We start from the raw sequence: 22,938 nt of genomic DNA on the forward strand, positions 1-22,938 counted from the left end.
AGACACAGAGAGATAGATATTCTATTTTTGAAATGCAATTAAGTAGTGGTCAGTAGGAATATGGAGGAGTCTCTGCAAACACTGTACTTGTTTCCCACTGTCAGTGGCCTGTTCAGGGGGAGGCATTAAAGGCTAAAAAGTGGAACTGGAGTTCTCTGGTTATGGAGACTCTATTACCATGGCCACCCCCTTGGAGGAGTTCAAGTTAGGTACAGGCATCAGAGATATAGATCGATAGTATTTGCATCTGTTTCTTCATTTATAGTCCATGTATACAATTTGAGTTTGAATTTTTATCTGTAGTTAAGATGTAAATATTATCTATCCCTTGGTATTCATAAGCATGTTTTATATCCTCAGGTTAACATATATAAACGTTAGTTTTGGAAGACTGCCTTCAGTTAGTATGCAGCATGTAGCATTTACTTACATTCAGTCATCTGACTGATAATGCAGCAAGTGAGTCACCATTTAACAGTCATGAATCGTTAAGTCTTGTTTTGATCATTACACTATTAGTCATTTATTATAAAATGCTGTGTAACTTTATTTTTCATACTTGATTGCTGTTCCCATGTTAACGAGGTAGTGCCAGGAACAGACAAACAAAGGCCACATCCACTTGCTTTCATTCTTTAACTGTCATGTGTAATGCACCAAAACCACAGCTCCCTATAGGATCCCAGTTGAGCCCCACAGACCTTCCATGGTTTACTCCAGATGCTTCACATGCACTAGTTCAGTCCATTGACTGCACATCGACTGCAGTATAACACATCATTACAATTCACTCTATCCTGTGCACACCTTTCAATATCCTGCATGTTCAGGCCCTGCTTGCTCAAAATCTTTTTTGCTCCATCCTTCCATCTCCAGTTTGGTCTACTAGTTCTCCTTGTTCCTTCTACATCTGACACATATATCCTCTTTTTCAACCTTTCCTCACTCACATTCTCTCCATAAGCCCAGATCATTTCAGCACACTCTCTTCTGCTCTCTTAACCACATTGTTCTTATTACCACACACCTCTCTTACCCTTTCATTACTTAATCAAACCACCCCACACTATATATTGTCCTCAAACATTATTTTTTCCAACGCATCGGCCCTCCTCCGCACAGTTTTATCCATAGCTTATGCCTCACATCCATATAATAATGTAATATTGTTGGGACTATGCATCTGTTTTGCTTTATTTTCCTTTCTGTGTTCATATAGATCAGAGGTTATGTGGTTAGTTGCTAAACAGTGTTTTTGTGTTCATACTTACGATTTCTAGAAGGTTTTGATTTTCGTACTGCAGTTATGAGTAGCAATAGGAAGAGAACTGCAACTAATGCAAAAGTTGAAACTATAACAGTTGACTCTTAGGGTGGGAGTGAGTTTGAGGACATTGATGAATACTGATTAGAATGCCTCAGATACAATTTGGTGATGAGATGCAAACACCTGATCTACTTCCGTTAACCATCTCAGCTGCACCAATTCCTGTAAATAAATGGCATGAGACTGAAAATGTCTTTGGCAAAAACCCTGAAAATTAATTACACAGCAAAAGGCTTAATGACGAAAAGCCAAAAGGGCTGAGAGATCTATTTGATAAGTAAAAGAAAAAATGCTTCTCTAGTTATATTACATGGTGACAGTAGATGTTCTTCAATATCTCAACTAGAATTTTTGCCTCTTGTCATGTAAAATAAAAACAGGCTACAAAGAAATTTATAGAGTTTGTATCAAACTGATGAATAATATCCATGGTTCTTTTTTTCTCCTGCACATGCTTGAAAACTGAACTCTCTGATCTCTTGCGAGAATTAGTGGAATTCCAGATAGAAAAAAATCAAAGGTGTGGATTTAAGGAAAATTTTAAAGAGGCCAAGCCAACATTGCTATACCAAGCAAAAGCTGCTGAAGCAGTGTGCTCTATTATTGTGCTAAAATGAAGAAATACTTGCTGCAAAATTGTGCAAGGGTAGGAGAATATGTAGCCTCAGCTTATTTCCAAATGTAAAATATGGATTTTAAACTGAGAAGTTACATTTATGATAAATAGAGAGGTTACATTTATGAAGTCAAAGCAGTATACAGGAGAATATATGGCCACAGCCTATTTCTGAATAAAAAAGAAATATTCATGGATTTTAAAGAGAGGTTACATTTATGAAGTTATGATAGTATACATGATGGAAAAGAATGGAACTTCTATATAAATGAAATGAGTAATTTTATGTATTACATATTGTGAATGCATTTCTAAATTACTGTTGTTTAATTTTTCTTTATTCATATACAGAGTATATTACCATTTAAAAGTATTCCATTTACTTTAAAAGAAAGTTTAGGCTTTGCCATTCAGTAACCTCAGCTTACTGAAATGGGAATTAGAATTAATGCTGTATCAGCACTAGCTAGTTAAAATGTCATCACATATCAACCACCTCTTTCATTTCCTTATCAACATGCTTCCTGCTTTTGTGTAGTAATATTTTCATATCGATTAAATTTATAATTTTCTTCTTTACATTCATTTTCAGGCAATACAACAGTGAAGAGAGATCGTCAGCGGAAGGTGTCACCCTCCGAGACAGGTACCTCAACTACTTCTGTTGGTGCATGTGGGCTTGGGACTCGTGACTTCACCCCAGGACTCTCTCGCAGGGGAGGCAGATTGGAAAAAACTGCATCATCATATCACAATCTCCGAACCTTGTCAAGGGATGACCACCGTCCAGAGATCTCAAGAGGCCATGATGAGGCTGTGTAGTTTATACTGAAAAAGGCATAGTGGACATGACATTAAGCTTAGCATATGAGCTAGGATGCTGTAACCTAAAATCAAGATGCATCTACACAAATAGACGATAATAAGTCTGTGCAGTAGAAGCCAAAATAAGCTGTGCACCCTGTGCACTGAAAGCCCAGGAAGACTTTTCATTGGACTTCAGTATGAAGCTGTACAGAAGCCAAAAGAAGGCTCTGCTTTAGTCATAATGAGGCTGTGGCAGTATATACCAGGATGAGGCTTTAATTCATTTTGAATGAAACTGTGTCAAAAATCAAAAAAGACTTTACCAGAAGTTCAAGTAAACATAAATTGTCAATTACAACCAGAATGGCACTTTGCACTAGAAACCAGCATGAGGCTGAGCAACACAAATCAGGATATGGCTGTGCCGCAGCAACCAGAATCAGGTCCTGCAACAGAAGCTAGGATAAGGATCAGGCTATACAACAGAAGCTAGGATAAGGATCAGGCTTTACAACAGAAGCTAGGATCAGGATCAAGCTCAACAACAGTCGCAAGGATCAGTATCAGGCTATACAACAGAAGCTAGAATCAAGATCAGGCTATATAACAGAAGCAAGGGTCATCCTATACTATATAAGCTAGGATAGGATCAGGATATATAACAAAAGCTAAGATCAGAATCAGGCTTTATACAAAAGCTAGGATAAGGATCAGGCAGCACAACAGAAGTTACGATCTGTATCAGGCTATACAAAAGAAGCTGGGATAAGGATAAGGCTATACAACAGAAGCTACAACATGAATCATTCAGTACAACTGAAGCTAGGATCAGTATCAGGTTGTACAACAGAAGCTAAGATCATCATCAGCCTATATAATAGAAGCCAGGACAAGGATCAGGTTATAGAACAGAAGTTAGTACAAGGATCAGGCTATACAGCAGAGGCTAGGACATGGGTCAGGTAGTACACAGAAGCTAGGATCAGGCAATATAAAAGAAGCTAAGATAAGGATCAGGAAGTACAACAGAAACTAGGATATGGATCAGGCTACATAACAGAAGCTAGAATCAAACTATATAACATTATGAAGGCAAGTCTGATAAGTGCAATCAAAATGTTGCATTCTTCCAGTACTGGCTCCTGACTCAAGTATAAAGTTGCATACTGCAAATAAGTTTGGTACCATATAGCCCAGTCTGAGAAATTCCAATTGACAGTATAACCAAGGGAATTGCATGAAGCATACAATTTGTAGCTTGGACAAGAGCATACATTAGTAAAATACTATTGAAAAGTGTCAAGTAAAGAGAAACAAACCACTTAGTTGAGGTAAAGGCATGCTTACAGATATGGGCAAAAGACCAGATTAGGACCAGCAGCTGGGACAAGGATATTAAAAAACAACTAAAGGTAAGATTAGAAATTGCAGCCCAAATAATGAAAAGTTGGAGAAAACAAGATGGAACCTAGATAAGGGCATGCTTTCATACCATGTAAGAGACATGATGTACAGAAATTGTGTAAAGGTATGGGATGATGCTGAGACTGGAAACACCTAGGTCAAAGATAAAAAAATATATATATATTCCAGTGCCAAAGGAATATTCACTCTAGTTGATAAACAGATGCACAGAGACTGAACTAGGAACTTTACCTCTAGGGAGGCAGAGAAGGTATTGACAGAAAGGGATCTAAAAAAGTGTCATGTTTAAATGGCAAATGAAATAAAATGTAAAGAGAACCTTCTGAAAAACTGTAATTTATGTGGTTGAGAACTAAAATCAATAAGGCTGTGTAATAACAACCAGTGGAGAGCAAGACCAGCTAAAATCCACACTCGAAGGTATCATTTAAAAACCATGAGAGGAAACTGACAGGGTTCTCAACATACTGAATATGCATAAATTTGTATACAAATTCTAGTTAATTACTCTGTCTTGTTACACTTTGCACAATACTAAAATCATGTGAGCTACACATTAACAAACCTAAACACAAAATTCACTGAACATGAAAAAGCTTACCTGCAAACATACATATCCCTACAAGCACACTTATTGTGGCATGCATTTCAGTTACTATGATGATAACTGAAATTTTTGCCATATTTAGGGATAAGATTCTAAAGAAGTTTAAAGTTCCTCTTGTATCGGTATGTTAAATACATAGCAATAGTTTCCTACTGAAAATGACTTACCCCAACTACTGCAGCAGGCATATGACCCAAAATTCTCATTCTGTTTATCATATCATTAAAATGAATTAATGCATTCATTGCAGCAGGCTTTTGATCCAGCATTTCTTTGTTCGGTGCATCTTTAACAAAAACTATGAATATAGTTTTTCCCTTAAATTATACACTCCCAGGACCTCTTTCAGCTTTGAGGCTGCACTCCAAGCTCCTTTGGAGTGACCAAGTTCCTCAAGGAGACTGTACTTCTCATTATTTATTGATCATATAGCCTCACTGAAGGTGATTTTTCTCACTCATGGTGTAATCACTTACAGGTGGTGTCCAAATTGATTATCCCCCTTGAAGGCTCAGGCTTGGGAGTCTGAATGGGGGTGGACACAGGTAGTATGTTTGAGGAAAGGGACCTAGATATTCTGACTATAAGTGAAACAAAGCTCAAGGGTATGGAAGAAATGGTTTGGCTATGTCTTGGGGATAAAGTCATGGATTGGTGCGTGGGCAAAAACTAAGATGGAGTAGCGCTACTTTTGAAGACAGAGTAATGGGAATCTATAAAAGAGCATAAGAAAGTAAGCTCCAGACTGATGGGGGTTAAAATGAAAGTGGATTGCTAGAGATGGGTGATTGTTAATGCTTATGCACCTGGCCATGAATAGAAAGATGATTAGAGGCAAGTATTTTGGGAGCAGATGAGTTGAGCATGCCAGTAGTTTAGATGTAAGAGATCAAGTATAGGCAATTTAAATGTGAGTGAGTAATGTAGCAGATGAGGTTATAACTAGGGGTTGGGTATTCAGTGAGGACTAGAAATGATGAACAGCTTAAGGAGTTTTTTTTTTTTTTTTTTTTTTTTTTTTTTTTTTTATATACTTTGTCGCTGTCTCCCGCGTTTGCGAGGTAGCGCAAGGAAACAGACGAAAGAAATGGCCCAACCCCCCCCCCCCCATACACATGTACATACACACGTCCACACACGCAAATATACATACCTACACAGCTTTCCATGGTTTACCCCAGACGCTTCACATGCCTTGATTCAATCCACTGACAGCACGTCAACCCCTGTATACCACATCGCTCCAATTCACTCTATTCCTTGCCCTCCTTTCACCCTCCTGCATGTTCAGGCCCCGATCACACAAAATCTTTTTCACTCCATCTTTCCACCTCCAATTTGGTCTCCCTCTTCTCCTCGTTCCCTCCACCTCCGACACATATATCCTCTTGGTCAATCTTTCCTCACTCATTCTCTCCATGTGCCCAAACCATTTCAAAACACCCTCTTCTGCTCTCTTAACCACGCTCTTTTTATTTCCACACATCTCTCTTACCCTTACGTTACTTACTCGATCAAACCACCTCACACCACACATTGTCCTCAAACATCTCATTTCCAGCACATCCATCCTCCTGCGCACAACTCTATCCATAGCCCACGCCTCGCAACCATACAACATTGTTGGAACCACTATTCCTTCAAACATACCCATTTTTGCTTTCCGAGATAATGTTCTCGACTTCCACACATTTTTCAAGGCTCCCAAAATTTTCGCCCCCTCCCCCACCCTATGATCCACTTCCGCTTCCATGGTTCCATCCGCTGACAGATCCACTCCCAGATATCTAAAGCACTTCACTTCCTCCAGTTTTTCTCCATTCAAACTCACCTCCCAATTGACTTGACCCTCACCCCTACTGTACCTAATAACCTTGCTCTTATTCACATTTACTCTTAACTTTCTTCTTCCACACACTTTACCAAACTCAGTCACCAGCTTCTGCAGTTTCTCACATGAATCAGCCACCAGCGCTGTATCATCAGCGAACAACAACTGACTCACTTCCCAAGCTCTCTCATCCCCAACAGACTTCATACTTGCCCCTCTTTCCAGGACTCTTGCATTTACCTCCCTAACAACCCCATCCATAAACAAATTAAACAACCATGGAGACATCACACACCCCTGCCGCAAACCTACATTCACTGAGTTGTATGCTATATAAGTACTGGTGATTGGTAATACCAGGTTTGAGAGGGACCTACATGAGTACATGTAGGTGAGTATGAAAGATGGTAAGAGGGTATTACTGGATTACATACTAAATGAAAAGCATGTAAAAAAGAGACACCTGGATGTGACTTTCTTGATGGGAACAGCTGGTGGGATGTTTGATCATTATCTGGTGGAGGCAAGGTGAAGATTTGTGGAGGGGTCTCAGAAAAAAGGAATTATAGTGTTTCAATAGAATGATGAAATGTGGCAAAATGGTTGGAGTCAACGGTATTGCAGTTGAATTTATTAAGAAAGTGGGTGACTGTGTTGCTGATTGGTTGAAAAGGATATTCACTATTTGTATGGATCATGGTGAAGAGCCTGAGGATTGGCAGAATGCAGGTATAGTGCCACTGTATAATGGCAAAGGGGATAAAGGTGAGTGTTCAAACTACAGAAGTACAAGTTTGTTGAGTAAACCTGGAAAGTTGTTATGGAGTATACTGATCGAGTGGGTGAAGGCATGTACAGAACATCAGACTGGGGAAAAGCAGTGTGGTTTTAGAGGTGGTAGAGGATGTGTGGATCAGGTGTTTACTTTGAATATATGAGAAATTCTTAGAAAAGCAGGTGGAGCTGTATGTAGCATTAATGGATGTGTAGAAGGCATATGATAGGGTTGATAGAGATGCTTTGTGGTAGGTCTTAAGAAGTTATGGTGTGGGAGGTAAGCTGCTAGAAGCTGTGAGAAGTTTTTACCAAGGGTGTAAGGTATGTGTACAAGTAGGAAGAAAAATGAGTGAATGGTTCCCAGTGAAGGTCAGTCTGTGGCGGGGGTGTGTGATGTCCCCATGGTTATTTAATTTGTTTATGGATGGGTTGGTGAGGGAGGTAAGTGCAAGAGTCTTGGGAAGAGGGGCAATTATGCATTCTGTTGAAGATGAGTGAGTTAGTTGTTGTTCTCCAATGATACAACATGAGTGGCTGATTTGAGTGAGAAACTGCAGAAGTTGGTGACTGAGTTTGGAAGAATGTGTGAAAGGAAAGTTGAGGGTAAATAAGGATAAAAGCAAGGTTATTAGGTTCAGCAGGGTTGAGGGACAAGTTAGTTGGGAGGTATGTTTGAATTTAGAAAAATTGGAAGTGAAGTGTTTTCGATATCTGGGAATGCACTAGGCAGTGAATGGAATCATGGAAATGAGATGTTTGAGGACAATATGTGGTGTGAGGTGGTTTGATCGAGTAAGTAGTAATAGGGTACGAGAGATGTGTGGAAATAAGAAGAGTGTGGTTGAGAGAGCAGAAAAGGGTGTTTTGAAATGGTCTGGGCACATGGAGAGAATGAGGGAGGAAAGATTGACCAAGAGGATATATGTGTCGGAGGTGGAGGGAACGAGGAGAAGTGGGTGACCAAATTGGAGGTGGAAAGATGAAGTGAAAAAGATTTTGAGTGATCGGGGCCTGAACATGCAGGAGGGTGAAAGGCGGGCAAGGAATAGAGTGAATTGGATCAATGTGGTATACCGGGGTCGACGTGCTGTCAATGGATTGAATCAGGGCATGTGAAACATCTGGGGTAAACCATGGAAAGTTCTGTGGGGCCTGGATGTGGAAAGGGAGCTGTGGTTTCGGGCAGTATCGCATGACAGCTAGAGACTGAGTGTGAACGAATGGGGCCTTTGTTGTCTTTTCCTAGCGCTACCTCGCACACATGAGGGGGGAGGGGGATGTTATTCCATGTGTGGCGAGGTGGCGATGGGAATGAATAAAGGCAGACAGTGTGAATTGTGTGCATGTGTATATGTGTATATGTCTGTGTGTGTATATATATGTGTACATTGAGATGTATGGGTATGTATATTTGCGTGTGTGGACGTATATGTATATACATGTGTATGGGGGTGGGTTGGGCCATTTCTTTCGTGTTTCCTTTGCGCTACCTCGCAAACGCGGGAGACAGCGACAAAGCAAAATAATAAAAATAATATAATATATGTGTGTGTGTGTGTGTGTGTGTATGCATATACATATATATGTGTGTATTTGAGTGGATGTGTCTTTCTTCGTCTGTTTCCTGGTACTACCTCACTAACACAGAAAAAGGGGATCAAGCATGTAAAATAAAATGGGTGAAAGTAAGTGAGCTTGGAAAAGGGTGTGTGAAGATAAACCAGGAGAGACTGGGGTAGAATGGCAAAAGGTAAGAGTAAACAAAGCAAGTGGAGTGGGAGAGGAATAGGGGATACTTGGGGAGGCAGTGCTGGCGTGGTTGAGAGAAGTATCCAGCATGTCACATTAGGTTGGAGGTGAGAAAGGGTACTAAGTGGTGGGATAACAAAGTAAAGTTATTTGCGTAAGAAATAAGAGAGGGGTGTATGGGTGGTACTTACAGGGAAGGTGTCCATAAGACTGGAAGATGTGCAAGAGAAAGAGATGGCATACCAATAAGAATGGAAAAAGAGGGCAAATGGGAGCTGGGGTAAGTGAGTTTCAATAAACTTCAGGGAAAACAAGATGTTTTGGAGGTAGGTCAATAGTGTGAGAGAAACAAGAAAACAAATGGGAACATCGTTGAGGGGAGGCAAATTTGGAAGTGGAGTGATTAGCTTGAAGGATTATTGAATGTGTGTGATGATCAGGTGGCAGATGTGGGGTAAAGTTTGGGATGGGGAGTTGTACAAAGTGAGAAGGTTATGGGATGTTGTTTTGTGAAGACAGAGTAATGGCAAAAGCCTTGCTTTAGATGAAATATGGCAAGGTAGCTGGAGTGGATGGTATTGCAGTTGATTTTTTGAAGTGGGTGACTGTATTGTCGAGGGCTTAGTTAAGATTTTCAGTTTATGTATGAATCACAGTGAGGTGCCAAAGGATTGGCAGAATGCATGTATAGTGCCATTGTGTACAGGCAAGGGGCCAAAGGTGAGAGTTCAAATTACAGAAGTATAAATTAGTTTAGTGTTCCTGGTAAGTTGTATGGGAGAGTGGTGAATGAAAGGGTGATGCATGTATAGAGCATCAGACTAAGGGGGAATAATGTGGTTTAACAAGTGATAGAGGATGTGTGGCTCACAAGTTTGCTTTAAAGAATGTGCGTAGGAAAAAGCTTTTGATACTGTCCCCCACAAGAGGCTGGTATTAAATCAGACTTCCAGACAGGAATAAGAACATTCATTTGAAGCATCAAAAATTTCTTAAAACAAACGGGAAAAAGGGAAAAATCTCAGTCATCTCTTCAAATTAAAGTAGCCAGTTATGGACTACAGGACTCAGATTTGGGGCTTCTCATGCTCTGACTCTTATGTAAATGACCTGCTAGAAGGGCTCTAACCATGTCAAATAATATTTTCTGACAATTCTAAGCTATGACAAATAATGAGTATTCATAATAGGTAATTTGCCACACCACATAATATGGCACAGACCAAACATCACAAGCACTCCATAAATTCCTGTGTATATAATTATACAAATGCAGATGGTTATTAGGCAAGATACAGACAGATGTAAGTTGAGACCCCCATGTATCTAACACTTGAATACAATCACAGTACTGAATGGATCATTACCCAACAATATGAACTGCAGTATTAAAGTTAGGCTCCAGAGGTCAGATAAATACCTAAAGAAACTCCTCTGCTTCAGAACAATTCAGAATTACAACAATCAACATGGGAACCTGAACCTCACCACTGGTACAGCAGTCAGGCACATGGTAAATAAAATTTAACCCCAGCCAATATAAATAATATATAAAATTATACTGAACTACAACTAACAAATAAACCAATGTATGAATAAAGTTGCAAAAGTGACTTGAATGATGACAGTGATAATTATGACCTAAGAACATTGTAAGGGTCAGGAAGAATGAAAATATCATGATGTTACACTGACTTTCATTTACTTGAAGATCCTGGGGAAATCTTCACTACATAACCTTCAAATCTGGTGCAGTACCTACTTAGTTACTTCACTTTAATGTATAATAGAAATTTTGGTAAAAATCAAATTAGAGGTATAAAAGATTGGTGCCATAGCTGTGGGAGATGTATTACAAAAGAGAGAGGGGGAAAGTTCTTCAGACATACTGTTTACTCACACAGGTATTGATTTGACCAAAAGCTTTACAAAAATTGAGAATATATGGTTATATTTTTTGTGCCAAATAAGTATTTGTACATAAACATTTCCAATGATAAGTTTTAGTGTGATGAATTCCAAGCTTTCTGTGATATATTGGTAATTATAGTATTGATATAAGGAGCTACTATTAAGATGTTTATGAAGTCAGTTTCTTCCATAGCAGATAGCGCACATAATCTAGGCTCTGTAACAAGCAGTTGTAAACCACTTCAATTATACTTCTGATTCTTCAACTAATTCCATTCACTAATACTAAGCATTGTGTAAATAAAGGTCTCAAGATATTACATGAAACTGATTTCTAGAACAATCTATTCTTGTATTTTTTCTTCAATAAACAATATGAATGTAAATGAAAATATATTTTTGTTTATACAAGTATATGGTGTTATGTGTTTAACACTGCTAGATTGCTGGAATTAGTAAATGGCAATCATTACAAAGCAGTGTTAGCATGTAATAAAATTCCACTTAAATCCCAATTTATCTATTTAATGTCTTTAATTTCATTCCCATTTATGTGGGATGAATCTAGCTAATACAAGCATGCACCTTTTGTTGTAATTAATTTTTTTCAAGCTGGGATCCCTTACCATTCTGATTTGCAAAGGTCTAGCTACCCTGTAAAAAACATGGTATAAAAACTAAACAAACTTTCAGTCGAGACCTAGACAATCATTTTTATTGCTTGAAAATGTAAGATAAAACCTTATAGAATTATTGATTAAAAAGGCATGGCAAAAAAATTTACTGATTTTAAAAGCACAAAAAGGCCAAAGTTTCAGGGAAACTCCGGATTTGTTTTCCTAAACTCCTTACCTTTTGCAAAGCCCTTTAGCATGCCCTCCATGGATACTGTAACCATACTAATATGGGTTTCCTCTTCAAAAGCATGCCTTTTTTTTTGTATGAAAAGGTGCCTTGTCACTACAAACTATAATCAGCATCTGGAAAATCCAACTGAGTTACCCATACACCATCAAGGGAGAAAGTATGGTCCTGTCCCTCCCATGCAAGTTTGCTTGCTGATTTCCATAACTTGTGCAGCTATGCATGCTTGGCCTAGCAAATTAGGGAATGAGCACTAATGAAAGTGATACTGATTTAGTGGATGTTGAATAAGATTTTGATGAAATTCTGATCATGATAGACAGGAAATATGTGTCTTTTCCTAGCGCTACCTCACAGGGGTGGGGAGGGGGGATGCTATTTCATGTGTGGCGGGGTAGCAATGGGAATGGATAAAGGAAGCAAGTATGAATATGTACATGTGTATATTTGTATATGTCTGTGTACGTATATATATGTATACATTGAAATGTTTTAGATATCTGGGAGTGGATCTGGCAGCGGATGGAACCATGGAAGCGGAAGTGGATCATAGGGTGGGGAGGGGGCGAAAATTCTGGGGACCTTGAAGAATGTGTGGAAGTCGAGAGCATTATCTCGGAAAGCAAAAATGGGTATGTTTGAAGGAATAGTGGTTCCAACAATGTTCTATGGTTGCGAGGCGTGGGCTATGGATAGAGTTGTACGCAGGAGGATGGATGTGCTGGAAATGAGATGTTTGAGGACAATGTGTGGTGTGAGGTGGTTTGATCGAGTAAGTAACGTAAGGGTAAGAGAGATGTGTGGAAATAAAAAGAGCGTGGTTGAGAGAGCAGAAGAGGGTGTTTTGAAATGGTTTGGTCACATGGAGAGAATGAGTGAGGAAAGATTGACCAAGAGGATATATGTGTCGGAGGTGGAGGGAACGAGGAGAAGTGGGAGACCAAATTGGAGGTGGAAAGATGGAGTGAAAAAGATTTTGTGTGATTGGGGCCTGAACATGCAGGAGGGTGAAAGGAGGGCAAGGAATAGAGTGAATTGGATCGATGTGGTATACCGGGGTTGACGTGCTGTCAGTGGATTGAATCAGGGCATGTGAAGCATCTGGGGTAAACCATGGAAAGCTGTGTAGGTATGTATATTTGCGTGTGTGGACGTATGTATATACATGTGTATGGGGGTGGGTTGGGCCATTTCTTTCGTCTGTTTCCTTGCGCTACCTCGCAAACGCGGGAGACAGCGACAAAGCAAAAAAAAAAAAAAAAAAACACTGAAATGTATAGGTATGTATATGTGCATGTGGGCGTGTATGTATATACATGTGTATGTGGATGGGTTGGGCCATTCTTTCGTCTGTTTCCTTGCGCTACCTCGCTAAAGCGGGAAACAGCGACAAAGTGTAATATAAATAATAAATGAATGGAATAGTCTAGAGCAAGCAATGGCCACTGTGTTAAGAATAACAAAACTGCATAAAACTGTGAATAATGTATATATCTGAAAATTATGTACATAAAATGCAATGAACAAGTGATTTATCTAAAAATTATATAAATAAAGGTTCTGAAAAAAAAATCTATTTCCATTTGCAATCAGACTTTTGAGCATCATTTTATTTGCAGAACAAAGCCTATTATTCATCATGGTGGGGATATCTTCCATTTAGCAGCATGGCAGTTTTATTAGTCAGATGACATCATCTGCTGCCTCAGTTACCCTGTGGTCTTACCAGTGGAAGGATGCAACTTTTGCTTCCTGCATTTACAGAAGTGGTATTCTTCATTTTTCTATTTCTGTTCTGGGTAATATTTTTCCTCCTCTAATAACCACGGATTGTAAAGAGGTGTCCCAGAAAAAAAAAAAAAGGTCCATATTCTTGCTGGAGGCAAGAAAATGTGTCTACATGGAAGATTTCAATACCTACTGTCAGTATGTCTTGAAATCTCATTTGTACACATATAGTCTGGCTTTCAAGCAAGAATACAGACCTTTTCTTCATGAAATTACTTAATAAGACACATTTTTAGTTACTGGTAAAGGAAAAGCATCACTCATAGAGTGAAAATATCACTAAACACAAGGATACTGTGCAAGAGTTGCAGCCCTCCACTCTAAATACCATGGGGTAAATCAGGCAATAAATCATGTCATCTGACCTTTAAGACTGTACCATGCTGCCAGACATAAGATATCCCCACCTAAACAAGTGATAGAATTTGTTCCACAAATAACTGCCAACATACGAAGATTTTTTTTTTTACAGAGTCATATGTAAGAAACCCTACAGTGTGTGGTGCAACTTTTATGTAATCATTACCTATTACTGGCTATGTATTGTGTTGCAAAGAATCTCCAAAATTGTGATGCGTGTCATTATTAGTGATGACAATAAACACATGTAAATTACATAAACTAAGCATGCTGGTCATCAGGTATGAGTGACAAAATAATTTGTCATATCAGCAGCAATAATGTAGCTAGCTCATCATTGGCAACCATGTGAACATTAAATGTCTGTACAGCACCAAACAAAGTAATTTTTTTCTTGATATTTCCTTTTAACTGTTACGACTATTTTTTTTATAAACTTCCACGCTGGGTATCCCTAAATTTAGGGACATCATAGTTTAAGGCCTAAACATACAAATGTAGCTATTTGCTTCTTTAAACTTTGCTGTTCTAAAACCATTCATACAAGTACATATATTGCTATACATAACTACAATCACTACTAACCAATTTCCACAAAAAAGTAATACATAGCAAATTCAACCAATGGCTTCCTCTCTTACATACAAAGCATGGCTTTAAAACCAATCACTCCACAACCATACAGCACATAGACCTCACTCAACTATCCTGGATGGCTTCAACCAGCCATAACCCCCTCCTGTAGATTACTAAAGGTAAAAGATATCTACAAAAATTTCATACCATTCCCTGACACCTTCTTATACAAAAAGACATGATACCATCCTCCACAAATATGATTGGCTGCCAAGACGGAGACCTTCACAGACTTCACCTCCAAAACACAAACTCACAATGGGATGCCCAAGGGAACAGTTCTTTCTCCCCACCCCTCTTCAATCTCTTCCTGAATGACCTTCTATCACCTACAGACCACAGTCTGAAAGTCCTTTCATACATAGAACTCACAGACACATCACAATGCAATGACACTACTCAAGCAACAACAAACATACAACATTACATTGCAAAATTATGAACAATGGCTCACCTAAAACATTATTTCTGCATCCCCACAAAAATCCACCTCACCCTACAATACATAACTGCATGACACTGTTTATTATTGTAAATAATTTTCCTTTGTCGCTGTCTCCCGCGTTAGCGAGGCAGCGCAAGGAAACAGACGAAAGAATGGCCCAACCCACCCACATACACATGTATATATATACACGTCCACACATGCAAATATACATACCTATACATCTCAATGTATACATATATATACACACACAGACATATACATATATACACATGTACATAATTCATACTGTCCGCCTTTATTCATTCCCATCACCACCTCGCCACACATGGATATAACAACCCCCTCTCCCCTTATGTGAGCGAGGTAGCGCTAGGAAAAGACAACAAAGGCCACATTCGTTCACACTCAGTCTGTAGCTGTCATGTAATAATGCACCGAAACCACAGCTCCCTTCCCACATCCAGGCCCCACAGAACTTTCCATGGTTTACCCCAGACACTTCACATGCCCTGGTTCAATCCACTGACAGCACATCGACCCCGGTATACCACATCGTTCCAATTCACTCTATTCCTTGCACGCCTTTCACCCTCCTGCATGTTCAAGCCCCGATCACTCAAAATCTTTTTCACTCCATCTTTCCACCTCCAATTTGGTCTCCCACTTCTCATTCCCTCCACCTCTGACACATATATCCTCTTGGTCAATCTTTCCTCACTCATTCTCTCCATGTGACCAAACCATTTCAAAACACCCTCTTCTACTCTCTCAACCACACTCTTTTTATTACCACACATCTCTCTTACCTTATTATTACTTACTCGATCAAACCACCTCACACCACATATTGTCCTCAAACATCTCATTTCCAGCACATCCACCCTCCTCCGCACAACTCTATCCATAGCCCACGCCTCGCAACCATATAACATCGTTGGAACCACTATTCCTTCAAACATACCCATTTTTGCTTTCTGTGATAATGTTCTCCACTTCCACACATTCTTCAAGGCTCTCAGAATTTTCGCCCCCTCCCCCACCCTATGATTCACTTCCGCTTCCATGGTTCCATCTGCTGCCAAATCCACTCCCAGAAATCTAAAACACTTCACTTCCCCAGTTTTTCTCCATTCAAACTTACCTCCCAATTCACTTGACTCTCAACCCTACTGTACCAACTAACCTTGCTCTTATTCACATTTACTCTCAACTTTCTTCTTTTACACACTTTACCAAACTCAGTCACCAGCTTATGCAGTTTCTCACATGAATCAGCCACCAGCGCTGTATCATCAGCAAACAACAACTGACTCACTTCCCAAGCTCTCTCATCCACAACAGACTGCATACTTGCCCCTCTTTCCAAAACTCTTGCATTTACCTCCCTAACAACCCCATCCATAAACAAATTAAACAACCATGGAGACATCACACACCCCTGCCGCAAATCTACATTCACTGAGAACCAATCACCTTCCTCTCTTCCTACACGTACACATGCCTTACATCCTCGATAAAAACTTTTCACTGCTTCTAACAACTTGCCTCCCACACCATATTTTCTTAATACCTTCCACAGAGTGTCTCTATCAACTCTTATCATATGCCTTCTCCAGATCCATAAATACTACATACAAATCCATTTGTATACTATCATAAATATGAATGATCTAATTCACAAACCTGGGAATTGCATTTTGTTTTATTAAGCCACAAACCATATATAAATACTTTATAAACGGAAATAATATAAGAAAGAAAACTAAGTTCACACAACAAATCAGTTTTACAACAATGACTACAATAAGGGATGCAGAACTCCCCTCCTTATATTGCACACACAAGTAATCATCAAAAACAGATAATCTTACAGACCACAAGCCTTGGCTAAGATACATCCAATATTTAAACCAAAAATCCAATCTGGGGTACAGTTGAACCTCCCAAATCCAGCAATCTCAGTACCTGAGCCTTGCTGAATCTTGAAATTTGCTAGATTTTGGGTAGTCATATACTTATACAATAAGTAAAAAAAAAATGCTGCCAATTTTTACTGCAATTTATTATACATAGTCATTAATGCCACATCTAAGTCAACACTCTTTGCCTCTGTCATGTTTTTAATTCTGTCAATTCCATTCTTTGAGTCACTGTTTACAAAGTATTTGAGCAGCTTCACTCTATTCTTCTTCAGGTCATATACAGCTAATGAACCAATACTAAAAGTTTCACATAATCACTTCATCAAAGTCCCACTGTCAAATTCTTCAATATTGCAATTATCTATTTGTAATTACTTATTTGTGCTGTACATGGAGGGAATTTTACACTTGTAGGGCCCCCATCTCTTAAACACTCTCTACCATCATACAACCTCTTGTGTTCTGAATCACCACAATCCTCTGACCCACTTGCTTTTGTTTTAGGCAACATATTTAAGGGCATATATTGCTTAAATATACTGGTAAAGGGAAGATAAATACTAGCAGCTGATGGAGACTCCATCAGCCAACTAGTAGTACTGACAAGAAGGCTGTCTCCAACACACCACTTGGGTAAGCAGCAAACTCGAGAACTAAATTTGCCAAGTCTCTGGTAGTTTGCTGAATCTGCCCTTTTTCAAAAAAACAGGCAGAAAATGGATTGCTGGATCTGAGTGGCTCAACTAAATGAATACATGTGAATTCAATACACTGTATGTGGTTATTAACATGCAAATCAAAATCCATAAACTAAAGTTAATCTACAAACTTCCCTTTGCAGGTTTACTATCACATGAGTATTAATGCAATACTACACTTCCACAACCTTAAGATCAAATATGATAATGTAAACATACAATAGGAAAGAGTGTTGCTCCACTCCACCAGCCTGTGGTAGTTTGCTGAATTTGCCCTTTTTCAAAAAAACAGGCAGAAAATGGATTACTGGATCTGAGTGGTTCAACTAAATGAATACTTGTGAATTCAATACACTGTATGTGGTTATTAACATGCAAATCAAAATCCATAAACTAAAGTTAATCTACAAACTTCCCTTTGCAGGTTTACTATCACATGAGTATTAATGCAATACTACACTTCCACAACCTTAAGATCAAATATGATAATGTAAACATACAATAGGAAAGAGTGTTGCTCCACTCCACCAGCCTGTGGTTACACTAAGAGTAAAAAGATAAGATGTATTGTCAAATAGTATACATGATACAAAATGAAATTCCTTATGGCTAGAAACTCAATTCAAGGTTAAAAAGTATAAGAATCATAAGATAGAAATGATGAAATATCATATAAAAGTACCACATAAAATGTCACAGAAAGAATCACCTATTGCATTCAGAAGCTATATAACAGGAGTTACAGCATGTCTAGATGGTTAAACAGTAGAATGCTTTTTGGTACAAATCATTTCCTGAATCTATTGGTGCACTGTATAGGCAGAGACAGTCTTCTTTCTGACCTTAAAAATACAGAGGATAGGCTGCACCTTGCATGATCTTCACCTGTTTCCCTGTACATTCCTGATACAGCATATCTAATGTTCTAGTGTTTGCACTCAATATCCTAGCTTTCTTAACAATTTTCTTAAATTTCTTTTCTTTACTGTTTAGCTTGCCATATCAGGCAGTAATTGAAAAAACACGAATTTGATTCTATGGTTGGCCTATAAAAAAGATTAATTATTGCATTGTCTACATGCTGACTATTCAAAATACATCCAAAGTGCAATCTTTGATTACATTTCTTATAAACCATATCATTATTTGCACCACCTTTTAACTGGTTATCTGTGATAAAGCCTAGATACTTGATGGGTGTTTTGAATGCAAAGGCGAGTAATGTGGCAGTTGAGGGAAGAATTGGTGTACATGGGGTGTTCAGTGTTGTAAATGGAAATGGTGAAGAGCTTGTAGATTTGTGTGCTGAAAAAGGACTGGTGATTGGGAATGCCTAGTTTAAGAAGAGAGATATACATAAGTATACGTATGTAAGTAGGAGAGATGGCCAGAGAGCGTTACTAGATTACGTGTTAATTGATAGCCATGTGAAAGAGAGACTTTTGGATGATGATGCGCTGAGAGGTGCAATTGCAGGGATGTCTGATCATTATCTTGTGGAGGCGAAGATAAAGATTTGTAGAGTTTCCAGAAAAAAAGAGAGAATGTTGGGGTGAAGAGAGTGATGAGAGTAAGTGAGCTTGGGAAGGAGACTTGTGTAAGGAAGTACCAGGAGAGACTGAGTGCAGAATGGAAAAAGGTGAGAGCAAAGGACATAAGGGTAGTCTGGGAAGAATGGGATGCATTTAGGGAAGCAGTGATGGCTTGCGCAAAAGATGCTTGTGGTATGAGAAGTGTGGGAGGAGGGTAGATTAGAAAGGGTAGTGAATGGTGGGGTGAAGAAGTAAGATTATTAGTGAAAGAGAAGAGAGAGGCATTTGGACAATTTATTGCAGGGAAATAGTGCAAATGACTGGAAGATGTATAAAAGAGAGGCAAGAGGTCAAGAGAAAGGTGCAAGAGGTGAAAAAGAGGGCAAATGAGAGTTGGGGTGAGAGAGTAGGGAGAATAAAAAGATGTTTCGGAAGGAGGTAAATAAAGTGTGTAAGACAAGAGAACAAATGGAAACATCAGTGAAGGGGGCTAATGGGGAGGTAATAGCAAGTAGTGGTGATGTGAGAAGGAGATGGAGTGAGTATTTTGGAGGTTTGTTGAATGTGTTAGATGACAGAGTGGCAGATATAGGGCATTTTGGTCGAGGTGATGTGCGAAGTGAGAGGGTTAGGGAGAATGATTTGGTAAACAGAGAAAAGGTAGTAAAAGCTTTGCGGAAGATGAAAGCCGGCAAGGAAGCAGGTTTGGATGGTATTGCAGTGGAATTTATTAAAAAAGGGGGTGACAGTGTTGATGACTGGTTGGTAAGGATATTTAATGTATGTATGACTCATGGTGAGGTGCCTGAGGATTGGCAGAATGCATGCATAGTGCCATTGTACAAAGGCAAAGGGGATAAGAGTGAGTGCTCAATTAACAGAGGTATATGTTTGTTGAGTATTCCTGGGAAATTATATGGGGGGGGTACTGATTGAGAGGGTGAAGGCATGTACAGAGCATCAGATTGGGGAAGAGCAGTGTGGTTTCAGAAGTGGTAGAGGATGTGTGGATCAGGTGTTTGCTTTGAAGAATGTATCTGAGAAATACTTAGAAAAGCAAATGGATCTGTATGTAGCATTTATGGATCTGGAGAAGGCATATGATAGAGCTAATAGAGATGCTCTGTGGAAAGTATTAAGAATATATGGTGTGGGAGGCAAGTTGTTAGAAGTGGTAGAGGATGTGTGGATCAGGTGTTTGCTTTGAAGAATGTATCTGAGAAATACTTAGAAAAGCAAATGGATTTGTATGTAGCATTTATGCATCTGGAGAAGGCATATGATAGAGCTGATAGAGATGCTCTGTGGAAAGTATTAAGAATATATGGTGTAGGAGGCAAGTTGTTAGAAGCAGTGAAAAGTTTTTATCGAGGATGTAAGGCATGTGTACGAATAGGAAGAGAGGAAAAGTGACTGGTTCTCAGTGAATGTTGGTTTGCAGCAGGGGTGCGTAATGTCTCCATGACTGTTTAATTTGTTTATGGATGGGGTTGTTGGGGAGAATGCAAGAGTTTTGGAGAGAGAGGCAAGTATGCAGTCTGTTGTAGATCAAAGGGCTTGGGAAGTGAGTCAGTTGTTGTTCGCTGATGATACAGTGCTGGTGGCTGATTCGGGTGAGAAATTGCAGAAGCTGGTGACTGAGTTTGGTAAAGTGTGTGAAAGAAGAAAAGCTGAGAGTAAATGTGAATAAGAGCAAGGTTATTAAGTACAGTAGGGTTGAGGGACAAGTCAACTGGGAGGTAAGTTTGAATGGAGAAAAACTGGAGGAAGTGAAGTGTTTTAGATACCTAGGAGTGGATTTGGCAGCAGATGGAACCATGGAAGCAGAAGTGAGTCATAGGGTGGGGGAGGGGGCAAAAGTTCTGGGAGCGTTGAAAAATGTGTGGAAGGTGAGAACATTATCTCGGAAAGCAAAAATGGGTATGTCTGAAGGAATAGTGGTTACAACAATGTTATATGGTTGCGAGGCATGGGCTATAGATAGTGTTGTACGGAGGAGGGTGGATGTGTTGGAAATGAGATGTTTGAGGATAATATGCGGTGTGAGGTGGTTTGATCCAGTAAGTAATGAAAAGGTAAGAGAGATGTGTGGTAATAAAAAAGTGTGGTTGAGAGAGCAGAAGAGGGTGTTTTGAAATGGTTTGGTCACATGGACAGAATGAGAGAGGAAAGATTGACAAAGAGGATATATGAGTCAGAGGTGGACGGAACAAGGAGAAGTGGGAGACCAAACTGGAGGCAGAAGGATGGAGTGAAAAAGATTTTGAGCAATCGTGGCCTGAACATGCAGGAGGGTGAAAGGCGTGCAAGAAATAGAGTGAACTGGAATGATGTGGTATACCGGGTTCGACGTGCTGTCAATGGATTGAACCAGGGCATGTGAAGCGTCTGGGGTAAACCATGGAAAGTTTTGTGGGGCCTGGATACATATACATGTATACATACGTATACATGTATATGTATGTATATGTGCATGCGTGGATGCATATGTATATACATGTGTATGTGGGTGGGTTGGGCCGTTCTTTCATCTGTTTCCTTGTGCTACCTCGCTAATGCAGGACACAGCAACAAAGTAGAATAGAATAGACTTGTACTGACTCCTTATTCTACATTTTCATCTTCAATTGCAATTTAGTCTGGTGAATGTAGTTTTTTTTGTCTGAAACTTTATTATCATTTCTAGTTTTCTTTACACCACTCAACGAAGCAACTAACCTGTGCAATATAATCATTAAAATTATCATTTACAATTTTTCCAATGATTACTGTATCATCAGCATATTTCAAAATTGTGCTGTTGCTAAAACACTCCTGCAGTCATCAATATACAAACTGAACAAAGTGTGGGACATAACGCATTCATCGGGTGCATCTGTATTGGTTGTGTCAAGGAACATCTCACCCCATCATTCACTGCTTCTGAGAGTAGGTCAACCTTAAAGCTGTAGGAGCCATATAAAATGGGTCCTGTAGTTATATATACTTATAAAGTACTACAACTATTAATAATGCAGTCTGAAATTTTACTAAAATAACAAGAATAAACCTTAATAAATGTTACTCATGCAATCAAAACATATACATAACTAAACCGACAACCATAAAAATGCACAATTGTTAAACTGGAAACAATGACTTGCTGCCTTACCTAACAAATCAAACCCCACTAACTCTTCAATGGTTTATCTTGACTGCTTCACACACCCTGGTTCAGCACACCACCAGAAAGTCAGGCCCCATACACCACATCGATTCAATTCATTCTATCCCGTTCATGCCTCTAATTTTCCTGAATATTCAGGCCCCAGTACCACATTGCCTCATCACTCTATCTTTAAATCTTCCTCTCTGTCTCCCCCTTCCCTTACAACAAACACTTTTGACATGCAGATTTTTTATCTAGTCAGTCATTGCTCATCCTTGCAAAGTATCCAAACCATTTCTGCACACCCTAATCTGCTCTCCCCATCACACTGCTTACTATCTCCCTTTTCACTGTGTTTACTTAGTAAACATGATCAACTTGCCTACACAATATACTGTCCTTAGGCATTCCATTTTCAACAATACCCACCCTTCTTCCTTTCTTTTGCACTCAAGAACCATGACTCTCCTCCACACATCACTACTGAGACCA

The 22,938-nt window shown here is 39.2% G+C and overlaps 1 protein-coding gene and 1 long non-coding RNA gene across 7 annotated transcripts in view; one reads left to right on the top strand and one right to left on the bottom strand.

Annotated features, from left to right (window-relative positions):
* Positions 1–11,442, top strand: part of LOC139755317 (adenylate cyclase type 8-like) — a 357,275-nt gene extending 345,833 nt beyond the window's left edge. For both annotated transcript variants that reach the window (XM_071673448.1, XM_071673449.1), the window contains exon 27: positions 2,536–11,442. In XM_071673448.1, coding sequence (XP_071529549.1) covers positions 2,536–2,765 — 230 coding nt within the window. In that variant the 3' untranslated portion in view covers positions 2,766–11,442. The remainder of the gene's footprint in view (positions 1–2,535) is intronic.
* The window catches only part of LOC139755318 (uncharacterized), a 129,182-nt gene that overhangs the window by 6,799 nt on the left and 99,445 nt on the right, over positions 1–22,938 (bottom strand). For all 5 annotated transcript variants that reach the window (XR_011714076.1, XR_011714079.1, XR_011714075.1 and 2 more), the window contains exons 4-5: positions 2,594–2,771; positions 1,272–1,489 (exon numbers count right to left, since the gene is read on the bottom strand). This is a non-coding gene — a long non-coding RNA (uncharacterized lncRNA). The remainder of the gene's footprint in view (positions 1–1,271; positions 1,490–2,593; positions 2,772–22,938) is intronic.

This window comes from Panulirus ornatus, chromosome 19 (genome assembly GCF_036320965.1).
Source record: "Panulirus ornatus isolate Po-2019 chromosome 19, ASM3632096v1, whole genome shotgun sequence".
NCBI lineage: Eukaryota > Metazoa > Arthropoda > Malacostraca > Decapoda > Palinuridae > Panulirus > Panulirus ornatus.